Raw genomic sequence first — 16433 nt, 5'->3', positions numbered from 1 at the left:
CTACTAATGCATGGATATTGCTATAGATTTGTTTTCATTTGTTCTGAAATGAATACCATAACTTATAGGTTGACACCAAGAAAAATGTGTTGAAGATGTCTCTTCTCATTCAACAGAGTATCCCTTAGCCCTGAGGGCTGATGCCAGCTGCAGCAATATCTAAAGTAATCTAGAGAGATGTGTGTGTTCCTTACTCACGGCATCTGTGAATGATATTTTAATCCAGATATTAGTGGTACTTTGCCATATTTTCATAACTGTCACAAAAATCTTGCAGTGTACTCATTGGCCACAGCCTCATTTTCTTCATATTTTGTATGAGTCTTGTCATATTTTGCTTCACTGGATAGTTCTTGTTTTATTGAGTAAAACCTTTGTCCATTCAGGTCTGTGGACAAATTCTGCTGTAAGTTCTGTTACAATATTAGATATTCAATGGGCTATTTCTGTATAATGACCAATAGCCACATTTGAACTTGAACAAATAGGAGCAGTTTACACTTGAACAAATACTGCCTATTTAATTTTCTTGCTCATCTGTTTCATTGGAAACAATTAATTAATTCAAAGTGATTGCTTTCTATTCAGCTGCTTTTCTTAGTAAAGGAAATGCTTCAGGCATTCAAGTTTTTGAAATTATGTCAAAGCTGAAAATAGTATTTATCTTTCTTGTGATGTGTATGAATACAAAAACTACTTTCCAGTGGATTTCAGATCACTGCACATACATGGATCTGTGTGTGCATGTAACATCTTTGTTTGCCCAGGTGTTTATAGATTGCTGGCTTGTTTTGCCAATCTTTACTGTGCTAAGTAATGTCTTACTTCTATTTTGATTGTTTTAATATAAGTGTTTTAGTCATGTTGTACACTGCTTTGGTATGCACATGAAAAGTCACATAGAAATCTGTTTTTATAAATCAATAATATCTGTATATTAATGATTAATTCATATTGGTTACTGGTATTTTAAAGTTAGTAAGAATAGTGCAGTGGAGAAAAACATTCCCAAGCTGTAACAGATGCATTAGTTAAACAGAGGGAGAAATTAATATAAAAAAGGTTTAACCTGACGTTTGTAGCTAGTGCAGTGATTAAACTGGATTAAATCATTGCCTGTTAATATATGCATGTACAAATGTGTGTGTGCATGCACACAAACACACATACAAACATTAAATTGTACTAAGAATGTAAACTAAGACCAAAATATAATAATTTGAGGATAATGAAGTAGAAACAAATGAATACTGCAGCCACATTGTTAAATGAAGTGCAGTATGAAGTGAATAAAACACCAGATGAAATACATCAAATAGCACTTGAACTAAATCGAAATCAGCATGCGGACTGAGAGCTTCATTGAAGTCATGAAATGAGTGGGAACTAGTCTGGTAGAATAACCTGGTAATGTCATTAAACTTCCACTCTTTTTTTCCTCCCAAAAAATTATAGCACCTGCTTTATTTGGATTTTGAGATTTCACATTCCAGAGTTGCCTAAAGTGCACACATCTGATGATACATATGTTCTATATACACAACAGGTCATAGTTTTTAAAAACAAAGACACTTTATGAACTGTTATGGAATCCCCTAGGTAGTATGTTTTGAATTAGCAGTGAAAATCTCAACTTTATTTCTGACATAAATCTGCAAAATAGCTTTCATTTTTCTTGTTTAAAAATAATTCCAAGCGATATACATCCAATATATGGTATTACTGTAATATTTGCGCTTTTCAAACTGTATTTGAAAAACTTGGATAACATACCTCATTGCCTAGATGAAATAGCGTCATTAGAAAGGAGCAATATTAACTTGTTTTTAAAATCAGCAAAGAAAAAAATAGTTCTGTAAAGTGTACTACTTGCTACTATAGCTTTCAGTGCTAAGATACACTAAATATCTCAGAACAATAAATAATGTTTACAGATATGACTTTATTGTCAGAATGATAACACTTACCTTACTAATTCCACATTTTATATATTTTAATTTTCAAATACTAAGTTTGTATTTTGCAGGCAAGAGAGTTGCTCCCCCATAAGCCATTTGAGTGGTGTTGCTTAAGAGAAGTAAAGTACCACCATGAGAATTGTCTTCCCAGAGAGAACAAATTTTCAAGATACTGTATTTTTCCATGTATAAGACTATATTTCCCCCCAAATTTTTTAAGGTTAAAATTTGGCGCCGTCTTATACATGGAATGTTTAAAATATTTATTTCTTAATTTTGGGCTCAAAAAATAGGAGTCGTCTTATACATGGGGGGGTCTTATACACGGAAAAATACGGTGCATTACACTTACCAATACACAATGACAAGGGAACATCTGAGTAAAAAATTGGATTATTTTTTGTTTCTCCAAGGAAATATTCTCAATTCTCACAGGGAAGAGACATGTCCAGGATGCTTAATAGGCTTTTGGCTCTCTTGAAATGAAGCTTGAGTCCTTCTAAAATGGAACATCTTTTGACTAAACTTTTAAAAGATGCAGCCTATGTTCATCACAGTGATGCCAACTGTGGTTGAGAAGTGATCCCCACACCTTGTTACATATCAGTCTTATTCAGCTTTAGTTCCACATGCTGAGGAATGCTGGATTAAACATTCCAGGGCATTTGGTCTTTCAAGATGCTACTGCATACCTATGTCACATTAAAGACTCCATTACTATTCAATATCATATAATTAATCAATTACATTTTTTCATTCCATTCCAGGCTCTCTCACTGATCTGAGGAATTGTTTGGTAGTATACCTTACATAAATAAATTACCATAAGTTTATATTTATTATTTTATTCATTTATAACACTTAAAAATACTTCTACACGATTTTCTACTGCAAATTCAATATTGATAAACAATATATCAACACACTTAAATTATGGAATCCTCCAAAATCAGTAAGGACCATCAGTTAAAATTTAGTTGGTCTTATGTTATTTTTCTTAACGTTTGGAAAGCTAAGAGTGCATGTTTCTTAGGTTCATTCACAAATTTTAGCTCAGTGAGTAGTCATCTTCTGCTTGCTGTTGCTGGACTGAAGCCCAGAAAAGAGAGACTACTTCCTCATCCTCAGATTCCAGGTTTTTGTTTTTCTGTGCAGCCTTGAACATTTTCTCCAGGTCTCACATAGCAGATAGAGTTACAGTAATTTTTCCTCTGAGACTACAGCTTCTGGCTTTACTGTGCATTGTTATTGTGTAGTATTATTCTTTGAAATAAGGAATCTGAATATCCAGGTCTGAAAATTTGAATATTTTTGACAAAACCAAATATTCCAGTTGTTATAGCCAAATGATCATATTGTTCTCTTAGGATTATGCCGTATGTTAGGTTTTTAATGTTTAGTTTGTAAGTTAAAACATGCTTGGTGTTGCAAAATATGTTTTTGGTACTGGTGTACACAGTTGGAAGGTCAGCAGTTTGAATTCATGTGACGGGTTGAGCTCCCGTTGATCTGTCCCAGCTCCTGCCAACCTAGCCGTTTGAAAGCATACCAGTGCGAGTAGATAAATAGGTACCACTGCGGTGGAAAGGTAAATGGCGTTTCCATGTTCTCTGGTTTCCATCATGGTGTTCCGTTGCGCCAGAAGTGGTTTAGTCATGCTGACCACATGACCCGGAAAGCTGTGTGTGGACAAACGCCACCTCCCTTGGCCTGAAGCGAGATGAGTGCCTCACCCTATATTCACCATTGACTGGACTTATCCATCCAGGAGTCATTTACCTTTTAACCTTTTATGTTTACACAGTTGCAAAAATATTTTTGGTCTCCCTGAGATGTCTTCCCATGTTAAATGTGAGGCTGCTCTCACACCAGATTCCTAAAACCGTTTTTATTTCATAGTGGTAGTATAATATAAATCAGTATATTCATAGTGGCACACAGTTTTTCATAAAACTAATTGGTTGAATGATGGCATATTCTACTGCATTCCCTTTTTTAGTTTGTTGCTTCCTTAATCCTAAATCTATTTACTGTAGTTAGAAATGTGTCCCACTGATGTTTTTGCTGATCTTGTCTAATCCTCTTTAAAGCCATTCAAGTTGGTGGCCATCACTGCCTCTTTTGGGATTGAATTTCATAGCTTAATTTTATACTGTGTGAAGAAGTATTTTCTATTGTCTCTCCTGAATCTTCCAACATGCAGCTTCACTGAATGCCCCTGAGCTTTACTACTGTGAGAGAGGGATAAAAATTCCATATTTACCTTCTCTGCTCCATGTATAATTTTACACCTTCATCATGTATTTCCTCCTCTAAACCAAAAAGCAACCAAACTTTGTAGCCTTTCCTAATAGGGGAGTTGCTACATCCCCTTTATTATTTGGGTTGCCCTTTTCTGAACCTTTTCCAGCTTTACAATATCTCTTTTTCAGGTGAGGCAACCAGAACCATGCACAATATTTCATGTACAGTTGCAGCATAGATTTCTATAGCAGCATTATCATAATGTTTTCAGTCGTTTTCTGAATGATCCCTAGCATTGAATTTACCTTTTTCACAGCTGCCACATACTGGGTAGACATCTTAATCAAGCTGTACATTACAATCCCAAGGTCTTGTTCCAGGTCAGATACCATTAGCTTCAGACCCCATGGGGCTATATGTGAAATTTATATAGTTTTGCCCCAGTGTGTATCATATTACATTTCCTTTCTTTGAACTGCTTTTGCCATTTTCTTATTTCATTAAAAATGCTGCCCATTCTTTCAATTTTGAGAGATCCTTTCAGACCTCTTCACAATCTATTTTTGTTTTAACTATGCCAAACAGTTTGGTATCATAGGCGAACTTCTCACATCTCAGCCCTAGCGCTGTGGGTTAAAGCCTCAGCGCCTAGGACTTGCCGATCGAAAGGTCGGCGGTTCGAATCCCTGCGGCGGGGTGCGCTCCCGCTGCTCGGTCCCAGCGCCTGCCAACCTAGCAGTTCGAAAGCACCTCCGGGTGCAAGTAGATAAATAGGGACCGCTTACCAGCGGGAAGGTAAACGGCGTTTCCGTGTGCGGCTCTGGCTCGCCAGAGCAGCGATGTCACGCTGGCCACGTGACCCGGAAGTGTCTCCGGACTGCGCTGGCCCCTGGCCTCTTGAGTGAGATGGGCGCACAACCCCAGAGTCTGTCAAGACTGGCCCGTACGGGCAGGGGTACCTTTACCTTTACCTAAAAAGCACAGGTTGCAATACTGATCCTTGAGGGACTCCACTTTCTACACCATTGTACAGTGGTACCTCAGGTTACATACACTTCAGGTTACATATGCTTCAGGTTACAGACTCCGCTAACCCAGAAATAGTGCTTCAGGTTAAGAACTTTGCTTCAGGATGAGAACAGAAATTGTGCTCCGACGGCGCGGCAGCAGGAGGAGGCTCCATTAGCTAAAGTGGTGCTTCAGGTTAAGAACAGTTTCAGGTTAAGTACGGACCTCCAGAATGAATTAAGTACTTAACCAGAGGTACTACTGTATTGGGAGAACTGTAATATATAATAGATTTGTGAGCAAGAAGCAATAGCCCCTTTCATGAAATATCCATGTGGATTTTCAATTGTGGACATGTATTTTAGTTAACTAACCTATCAAGCTCCTCTAAGAGCCAAACCATATTAGTTCCTCATGAAACAGTATTAGAAATTGTGTTGTCCCTGACTTTAACAACAAAAGAAATATGTTGGGAAGTGTTCAGAATCTTTTCCCCACCTTAAGTGTTTGCCTCCCTACAGCATCTCTGCCTGAATGCTTTTCTCCTTAGCCAGGCTGAGCTACTAAAAGACTGGGCCTAAACCATTTGGGATATTTGCTGTGGAATGAAATCGGCACTATGCATGGGAGGGTTCCCCACCCCTCTTTTACACATGCCTTCTGCTGTTAAAATTTGATCTCTTCCTGCTCTTTCTATATTAGCCTTTGCTAAACTGATGGCCAAGGGACCTGGGTGGCGCTGTGGGTTAAACCACAGAGCCTAGGACTTGCCGATCAGAAGGTCGGCAGTTCTAATCCCTGCAAGGGGGTGATCTCCCGTTGCTCGGTCCCTACTCCTGCCAACCTAGCAGTTTGAAAGCACGTCAAAGTGCAAGTAGATAAACAGGTACCGCTCCGGCAGGAAGGTAAACGGCGTTTCCGTGCGTTGCTCTGGTTTGCCAGAAGTTGCTTAGTCATGCTGGCCACATGACCCAGAAGCTGTACGATGGCTCCCTCAGCCAATAAAGCGAGATGAGCGCCGCAACCCCAGAGTCGGTCACGACTGGACCTAATGGTCAGGGGTCCCTTTACCTTAAACTGATGGCCTCCACATATTTTGGACTATAGTTCCCATCAGCCCTAGCCAGCACAGTCTGGGACTAATGCAAGTTGTAATCCAAAACATCCAGAGGGCACCAGCTGGTGAAGGCTGTTCTGCATGGTTGGGGAAGTTCTTTGTTTAAATGAATTGAACTGTTCCCACCACACCTAGTTGATACCATTCAGGAAGTATTCTTGCGAACAAATAGGGAGCACTGCACCCTCTCTCTTATAACACTGCAGTACTACTAATAACGATACAATGTTATAATTTTATTAATTGGCATTGGTATTTAATAGTTGGATCCTACATCAGTCAATAATCAATCAATCAATCAATCAATCAATCAATCAATCAGTCTCCTTTATTGGCATAGAAAAAGTGCATTGTATACATGGATCAGCCTTTAATACCAATTTGTTACCCTGAATGAACAGATTAATATGGAAAGTAGATAAAAAGTGCATATATACATGTATATTTAATTTAAAGACATGGTGCTCTCTCCATAATTTCTATGTTACAAAATCATGAGCATGTTTCTTCTTGTAGCAAAAGAACCTGATCACTAGTGATCCTTGAAAACTGTAAGGTACATGATGTTTGAGAGTGGTAAGGGAAATTGTGGTTGGATTTACAAAGTTAAGTGTGACATTCGTATTCCACAGTGTTGGTCTATCCATATGTGCTTGGGTATAAGTAAAAAATGGCAGACTTGCATATCTCTCTTTATCATCACCACCACTACCGTTATTAAATTTAAATTAATATTACTTCAAAGATGGCAAGGAAAAACAAACAGCCTTGTGACTGTACCGGAAGTGATGCACATTATTTGGCTGCTGACATGTGTAACTGATTGGTAAAATGAAGTTGGTGTTTTAACTAAATGATCAATACCACTATCAGTATACTTGCAAATATTTCTTTTTCCAAAGAGCTAAGCATGTTAAAACAATTTCTTAATCAATTGTGTAAGTGCCAACTGAAATGTATCCATTTTTTTAAAAAAAGCAACACATACACACACACCCTCGCCCCAAGTCATCACTAGGTTCTGGTAGCAGGTTACTGGTCTTGTGTTGGAAAAAATGAACTAATCTTATTTTACTGTACAGGATATGAGTAATAAAAAAAATTAATTTTTGGAAATACTTGGCAGGTTCCAGTCTTACATTTGGGGACTCTGTATAAACTTTTGGAGCCAGCTGTTCGCTGCTATGTTCATTCAATCACTATGAGGTGTTGATTTTAAAGGAATGGGTTGCTGTTTCTAAAGGTACACATTGCTAATATTTCACAGCGAGCCTGTGGACTTGCATGGATTGGTTACATTAGTCCCTTCACATAGAGGGTCAATTCATTTTCACATTCAAGAACAGGGATTAGAATTGCTTTAGCAGTATGTCAGATTTATCTAAACTCTTTAAGGCAACTTACATCAGGGTAAGCAAGTTAGAGAGAAAAACAAATGAATTTTAAAGCAATTCACTTAGGACAGAATCTTTTTTTAAAAGAAATTCCATGCCAAAGCATGGCAAACATTGCGTGTTCTTCTTTCCTTAAATTTATACTGGAAATGTTCCAACTTCAGCTTTAATGAGTGGCAGATTCCCTTAGCTCTACTAAGGTTTATTTCACCCTAAAGAATAATAATTGGATTGATAGTTTTTTAATCTGTTCTGCTAAATAGGCATATGTTGAAGGTCCATTTTTAAGGACAGAAGTTGTGAAACAGATGCTTTATAGACAATAAATGGAAATACCTTTTAAAACAATTTGGTGTTACAACAAATTCATAGCAAAACATTACCAAAACTAAAGATAAAAAGATGAGAGATCTATTTGACATGATAATGATCATTCTTACATTCATTTGCATTTTACTCTGACTACAGGAAAATGTTTTCAAAACTTTATATTTCAAAACAGTTATAATAAAATTATAAAATAGCTTTTCATCTAAAGGCAGTTGAAGCTAAAAAAAAATCCTTTCAGAAACATTTGCTGCACATATGGTACAGTAGAATGTACTGATTTTTTGTATGTGTCCTGCTTTTGAGTGTGTAATATTTTCTTTAAGTTCTCCCCATTCACTGAAAATCAGTATCTTTCTCCCAGAGGAAGTATTAAAAATACAGTAAGTTTTAAAATTTGCATATTGGTAATTTTTTTTTTATTTAATAAAGTGTTACTAGCCATCAGGGAACTTTTTATGTGAAAGCTGTAAGTTTAAACGTCACTGTAGTTCAGTACAGTAGCTGTATTTCACATCAAACCAGAGGCTTGTTTTAAAATAAAGTTATTCAAAGATTCTGCATTATGAATAGTTGTTATTGCTACTGATGTTTAAACCCACGTGCGTTTATTTTCATGAAAATGCTTCCTTGGAATTTAGAGATTCTCTGTCAATGCTTACGTCCATGCTTTGTTCATGACACTTTACATTCCCACTATGTGGTCTGCTCACAAATTACATGTAGTGTTCAATATTCAGAAGAGCAATTTGGTCCAATAAAACACAACTACGTAAAATATTTGAATTAGAATAATAGATTAGAATCAAATAATTGTAGAGCTGGAAGGGACCATGAGGGTCATCTAGTCCAACCCCCTGCCTTGCAGAAATCTTTTGCCCAACGTGGAGCTGAAACAGACAACCCTGAGATTAGGAATCTCAAGTTGTTACACTTCAGATATGGTATAGATTCTTAATGACAACAACAAAAATCTGCCCTTCATCAGCATCTGCTAGGGCAAGTTAAAACAGTATAAAAATTTAAACAGTCCAAACAGAACAGAACCACAGGAATAAGGTGGAACCTGAAAACACGTGTCAGGTGTCAAAGTGCACAGTAAGGGCTGTGTCTTTAACATTTGCCGAAAGCTCTATAGCAATGAAGCCACAGACACTTCTGCAATCAGTTTATACCAAGATCTGCTTGTTCCAGAAGTAATAATTAATGATAAATAAATAGCATTTGTATGACTTTCAAGTGTTCAAAGCACTTCACATACTTTATCTCTTTGTATAGGAATCCTTGCAAAACGTAAGGAGGGTCAGTATTATTATTGACAAGTTAAGAGAGACTGGCCACCATGGCAGATGCAAGATTCATTCTAGGACTTCCTGATTTGGAGTTCAGCCTCTTAGCAATCAGCTCTCTGTTTCATGACTTTGGCATGGGCCTTCTAAAATCCTCACTAACTTATCTTAAAACAAGCTTTTTGCAGACAGGCCCCGAAGCAACAAACAACATGGTGGCTAAGTTTTAGTCCATTCAAATTGGCATCTTGGGGCCAATTTTCTGAGAACTTCTGATGAACTAGAGGTAGAAGTACTCATTTTGATAAATACAAACATGCTGGAGGAGAGGGCAGCCCTGTGTTGAGTTGTACCTTTCCCTTCTCTCTCCATAATGTATCACGACACTTAATACTTCTCATTGGGCCAGTTCGGATGTAACAACCCCATGGTTTAGCAAACCGGGAATAAACACCAAGTTGGACCCACATGCTCTTGTCTCAGTTCTCTCATACTCCCATTGCAAGCTAGCTTCAGCTCCATGATCTTAGTTTGTTTAGAACAGAGTTCCCTGTCCGATCCCAGTGGGGATACCTGGCTTTAACATCACTTTACAGAGATCTCAACCAGAATTTATTCCTGTCTCTCTCAATGAACAATCTATATCAGTGGCTGTTGGGGCCAGAGAATGCACAATATGAGAACACAGTAAGTTTAATATGTGTTAGAGAGGGAGAACTTGACATAGGCTTTTTGGCAACAGCTCCATGTTGCTTGTAGTGTGAATCCTTATACAAGTTGACGTCCTTCTGCCTTAGTATGTGTTATTGTCTTAGTATGTGTAGAACTTTTGAATTGTTGAAGTGTCTAAATTGTTATATGCTGTTCCCCTTGTCTACATCAGGGGAAGGGGTGAATATTGTGGTTATAACTAAACATGGAAGTTATGTGGAATTCAAATACAAACCAGCTATAGGTTTTGTGAGAATGTGAAGTTCGGCAATTCATTTTTGGAACATTCAATGTATACTCTTTAGCAAAATAATTGTACTATTGCTTTCTGTTTGTTGTAAATCACTAATTTTTAAAGTTCACATAAAATGAACATGAACTAGCCATGTTTTCAGTGAGCTTTTCCAGTGTTGCCGCTCCTAGGGATTTGCCATTTGGCATTTCTGCCAATAAGCCTGTATACAGATTTAATCATATTTTTGTTTCTGTTGTATTTTCTAGGTCCAAGCGTTCTCATGTTGCAGTTAAAGAATGTATATTTGAGCTTCCAAGTCTGACAATTCAAGCAACAAGAGCCCAGACCTTCCTAATGCAAGCTATTTGGCAGAGTTGGGCTTATACTGGAAATGTTAGTTCACCAGTTGTGAATGAAGCTTTAGTGAATGAAGTCTTTCAACCATCTGGTAAATACTACTTTTTTTCTTACCAGTATACTTAACTGATATCTCTGCCCCAGTACAGTATTGCTTTTAATTTTCATATATTGAACTTTATCTTTAGAATCTAGCATTTAAATACATTTTAGTTGGAAAATCAGTTTGAATGTACTATCAATGAAACTTTCTGCTTATAGATTAAGAAGTCACCAGGCTTCACTCTTTGCAAAAGCTTCTACATGCTTTTAAAATTGCTTTTCTTCATTTTGGATGTGTCATAATATAGTAACCTAAGGAAATTTACATGTAAACCTTTGGAATAAAATATATAGATCTTGGTTCAGTGTTTCAACCAGGAGTGACTTGAACCACAGGACAGTGTATATATTTTACTGTATTATATTGGTTGCAGAATTGTAAATGTTTAGAGGTTGCAATGTTTGGAGGGAGGGTAGGATGTTTTGACTTTAAAGTATGAAGAGAGGCTTCTGTAACAGCTTTATATGCTGTAGTGAATGTTTATGTCTGTCTTCTAAATGTGTTTCTATCTTGTTCTGTTGTTATGCCTGGGGAAAATGCAAAACAACTTTTAGTGTAAAGAAAAATATGGAAGATACTCTGTTTCTTTCACTGCATGCGCCATTGCACCCACTCTACCTTGGACTTTTCTGTGTTGTGAATGGTGGTTGGGGCAGGTATTAAATTGAATGAGTAAATAAATACAGGCACCCCCCCCCCCCACTTACGTGTGACTGTGTATACGCATGGCACCAGGAATAGAATCATATCACAATATGGCGGGAGCTGGAGAGCCCTTGTGGCTTACGAGGAGAACCTCCGCAGAGCCCAAAGAGGACCCTAGTGAGGGCATAGGAAGCCCCAAATAGACCTCAGGAGCACCATAACTTTATTTAGGCTGCTCAGCCTCCCTGCCTAACAGCTGGCACACAGGTTAGCACAGCAGCAGCAGCAGCGTTCCTGCACATCCTCCAGCTGATTCCAGAGCTTCAACTCTATATATTTTGGTCTGGATTGGAGAGAGAGCTGGAGAGCAGGGGAAAATAGGCATTTACAGGCTTTTTAGAGGGTGCTCCCACTTTATGCGATTTCACTTATGCACATGGGGGTGCAGAATGTAACCTCTGCAAAAGTGGGGCTACGCCCTTACACTTTAAAAGCCTGAGAAGAAAACAGCATTCATCAGGAGAGATTACCCTCTGCCCCGTGGCTTACCTGGCTTGGTTTTGCGCACTTGGGTGCAGAGCAGGAATACACCCATTGTGCTGAATCAAAGAGACTAGTTAGAACCATTGGGGGCGGCTGTGCATAATTACTGTTCTTTATTAATTTATATACTGTTTAATGCCAAAATAGGTTTCAAAGCAGTTTACTTCAGAGGTTTATTTTTTCCTCTCTGCTTTCCACCTGTCTGGGAGCCAGGGCTGAGCAATAGAGCAGCATCATGGCACCCCCTGCAGTTGTTCCCTCACAGAGTGAGCCCTTTCCTCTCCTCCTTTGGGGGAGGGAGATGAAGGGACCACCCAAGATCCATGGCTGTGGTGTGACCCACCCAGCTGCCACACTCCCACAAGCATGCGCTTGGTTGAGGAAGGAGAGTTGGCATGCCAGTTCTGGTCCAGCGGCTTCCAGAAACCTTAAAGTGGCACCCAGCAGCAGCAACTAGAGCTCACAGATGCCAAGATGCTGCAATTAATACCCCCAAAATAATACTCCCGGGAATCTCTCCTATTTTCTCACCCTTTTTAACCTCAAGAATTTTACCAACAGCATTGTGGTTGCTCCAGTCTGTTTTTTTCCTCTCAGTGTCTCAGAGCAGGCATATGGGAGAAGAATTGCTCCTATTAGCGTTTTCTCTTTTGTAGCAGTTGCTCCCCCTTTCCCTCATCTGTGGGTGAAAGTGCCTAACTGCAGTACTGAGGCCTAGCAAATTTGATGGGAAATGGGTAAGCAGTACTGTACTGTTAGTGAACTGAGGGTTAGTATGTTTCTTAGTGGAGTGTAGGCTGCAGCACCTTGTGGTGGGTGCTTAAAATGGCTGCTGGATTTAAGCGTCATGAGAAGCTCAGGATAGTTTCCCATCCAGGACGGGCCGGTTGTTGCCAGAAAGCTGGTTTCTCTCCTTTGGTGGAAGCTTGGCAACCCTCTTAAACTCCATTGCAGCTTTGTGTGGAAACGAATGGGTCATCTCGCTCCTTATTCGCTCCAGAAAACACTACAGTGGTACTTCGGATTAAGTACTTAATTCGTTCCAGAGGTCCGTTCTTAACCTGAAACTGTTCTTAACCTGAGGTACCACTTTAGCTAATGGGCCTTCCGCTGCCACTGCATGCTGCTGTCGATTTCTGTTCTCTACCTGAAGCAAAGTTCTTAACCCGAGGTGCTATTTCTGGGTTAGTGAATTCTGTAACCTGAAGCGTATGTAACCCGAGGTACCACTGTACATTTTTCCTTTCAATCTTGAGACACAGAGGTAAGAACAGCATGTAAAAGTAGGCAGCTCTTTGTTACTCCTCTCATGAGCAGATTACCCCCCCCCCCGTCTTTTTGTTTTTAATGTGGTGCAGGGTGTAGTACGAAAAGGGGAAAATGGCAACTCTGAGGGGATAGCCTTTGAGGGAAGGAATGGTGGCTCCTAGACCTAGACCTCCTTCCCTCAGCAAAGCTGACCACCTCCCTCTGAAAAATTAGCACAATGTTGTCAAGGAGCTGAGGCACACACTGGAAACAGGCACACAAAGGGACCTCTCTCATTCTCTCCCCCCCCCCCGTGTGTGTGTGTGTGTGTGTGTGTGTGTGTGTGTAAATCCAAGGACCATGCTGCGCTCTCTCTGTGTGTGTGTGTGTGTGTGTGTGCGTGCGCGCACGCAGGGTAAACTACTCCCCCTGCAGACTCCCATGTCCCCTATTTGTGTTGCTTTTCCGTGTTCAGGCTTAATTCGATAGGGCGATTGTTGTGTTGTGAATGGAATAGGATGCTAAAAAGAATGTTCCTTCAGAATGGTGGGATGCTCGTGGGGGTGGTCTTATTTCTTTAAAGTTAGGCTAGCCCTCTCCAGATAGGAGGAGCGTAACTGGGCCACCAGCCGAGGCTAGTGTGCCCGAGAGGCCACTTGAGCCTCAAGTGACGCTGGTGGAGCCGTAAGTATTCCCAACCTAGTTACCTCCTCCTTCAGAGGGAGTGTAACTCCATCAAGAACAGGCTACTTCCCACCCATCTGGTCTAGGGAACCACCATGAACAGTGCCTCAGTCTTGTCTGGATTAAGTTTCCGTTTATCGGCTTTCATTCAGTTTTCCCCCAACCAATTTATTCTAAAGAAAAATTAAAAGTAGTTGAATTCTCTTTAATACTCCTTTTAAGGACCATTCAAAAGCAATGAATGATTTTTGCTCAGGGAATGCTGATTGGCTGTTGAAGGACCTATGTTTCAGAAATAAATAAATACAATGGGATATAAATATATTACCAGAGTTACAAGAACGACTCAAGAACATTTATGTTTTATAATCAACTGTTATTGTTAAAATATGTTTGGGTAGAAAATGTAAATTTATTTTTTTGCCTAAGTAAAAATCAATTTATCTCGGGAAAGTTAAAGTATATTGAATTAGTAGAGTGTGAAGTGGTCAAGTTTTTGTTTCAGCCCTGAACTTCTTAGATGATTTTAGACAAGACACTATATTTTGGTTTGCCTGTAATAATTATATTAGTAGCATAATTTTATTTGTATAACTGGGAAGAAAGCTTAGCAAAAAAATACTTGCTGCATACATTGCACAACATAATAAGTTTACCAGCGAAAGATTGCCACTGGCAATTCTAGGCCTTTCAGTATGCATTATGCATTATGTTTTCAAATTTCTGTTTATCATAAACCTACTTTACTTTTTATGTGTATCCTAGAATAATCTGTACAACTAGAAAGATGAAGATGTCCGAAGTGAAGATCTAGGTTTAATATTATTTGTTTTAAACTGAATAACTGCATTGATAAAAGCTATCATCTCCTGTTTTAGAGTTCTCATTAAATGGTTATATTTAGTGCACCTAAAATGTCTGGCAATAGGCCTGCTAGAATGCTAGGAAAGCATGGATGCAGTTGCACATGCTTTGGTTTTCCCAAGAAACTGGAATTGCTGCTGCACTCTCCTTGTACTGTTCAGGTAGTTCATAATTTTGTTGACAGTCCAGTTCCATTAATCTGGTATTTTTAGGAAAATTGCTTGCAGACTTTAAATTTCTCTGCTTAAGGTGATCAAATAGGCATTTGCATCCTTCATGTAAATGATGTATTTAAGTTAAAATAAAATCTACTTTCCAGAAAGTAACTGCAAAACTATTTTATGCAAGACTTCATGTGGGATACCTTAATGGTTGAATAATAAATTTTACCTCATAAAAATGAAATTCAATAATACAGTAGCTTTCTCAGCGCAGTAGCATCTGGTTAAATCTCAGGAGAGCCAATATTTTCCAACTCATTAGGATCATGTCATTCTGTATGTCGTCAACATTGACTTAGCCAAGCTACCTTTACTTACATAACCACCAAACTATTAAATAGGTCTCTTGTGGAGTGAAGTCAAATATTCCTCTTATTTTCCTTTTGCCTTAGAAGAAGAGAAGAAAATGTACATGTTGTAACATTTAAACATCTGGTCGAAACCACATCAGGGTAATGCTGAGGAAAGTAACAGGATTCAGAATTCTTCCCAGGTGTGCATATAAAAAGGGTTTTGGAGTTGCTGCATAGTTCTTTAACCACTTAGGAAAAAGATTGAAATATAGTGATTTGCTGTTCTAATGCCCCTGTTTGAAATCTGCTTTCCCCCTCTTTCTCCTCTTTTTAAAAAACATTTCTGAGTTCAGTTGTAATGCAGGTTGTTGAGCTTTAATCATTTCCTTCCAATGTACTGGTTGGAATGTGTGTTCCACATAATACAGCCAAGACTGGTGCTTATTTTGGGCGCTGCAAGTTTTGATTTTAAGCAGTGTGCAATCTGTGTTCAGGGTTGTGTTTTCATGAGTAATTGCTTGGTTGTGTTCAGAGCACATATGGAAGAACCTTGCAATGTGTAAATGTTTCGTTGTCTCCTGTAGATCATTGTACTTCCAAGAGTTTTGATTCCTGAATAGGCTCCTGTGCTCAGAGCTATTGTGCTGTCTTAAATCTGTATTTCACTGATGGGTTTAGCATGCCATTCCAGAGAAACTCATGTTTTGCCTGTGGCTTGCTAGAAGTTGGTATGGGTTGATATCTGTCACCATAAGGACTCTTGGCATTTCCTAGCCTCTTAGAAGCAGATTTTTTGTTGCTGGCTGAGCAGCAAAGAGGTGATCAGAATAGTTTGTAGCAGGGTTGCCAACTTGAATAAAATATTGTGGGGTCCCAGGTAAGTCCTGCCCCACATAATTGATCACATGATGCAGTGCACACGCTCCATTTGAATGGGAATGCCCATCAACTTTGCGGGGGCCCAGCCCCTCAAATATTTTATTGTGGGGGCCGAAGCCCTCACGGCCCCTGGGAGTTGGCTGCTATGGTTTGTAGGTATACTTCAGAGTGATTTAAATGGATCTCCTACTCAGATTGTCATGAACTTGGATGAACATTTCAGGTATTTTTCAGAATTGGGTTGCAGGTAGAGGAGGAAGTGGGAGAGGTAGGCAACACTGCACAAGCAAGATTCAGAAAGAAATATAGGGAA

At 39.0% G+C, this 16433-nt stretch overlaps 1 protein-coding gene across 8 annotated transcripts in view; it reads left to right on the top strand.

The window, feature by feature from the left end:
* VPS13B (vacuolar protein sorting 13 homolog B) overlaps positions 1 to 16433 on the top strand; it is a 399672-nt gene that overhangs the window by 97983 nt on the left and 285256 nt on the right. For all 8 annotated transcript variants that reach the window (XR_014566943.1, XR_014566944.1, XM_083749735.1 and 5 more), the window contains exon 17: positions 10550 to 10731. Coding sequence is in view for 6 of the 8 variants with exons in the window: in XM_083749735.1 (XP_083605861.1) it covers positions 10550 to 10731 (182 nt within the window). In the remaining 2 variants the exon portion in view is untranslated. The remainder of the gene's footprint in view (positions 1 to 10549; positions 10732 to 16433) is intronic.

The sequence above is a fragment of the Podarcis gaigeae genome (assembly GCF_964106915.1).
Source record: "Podarcis gaigeae genome assembly, chromosome: 7".
Taxonomy (NCBI): Eukaryota; Metazoa; Chordata; class Lepidosauria; order Squamata; family Lacertidae; genus Podarcis; species Podarcis gaigeae.
This window is presented reverse-complemented; position numbering and strand designations above follow the sequence as displayed.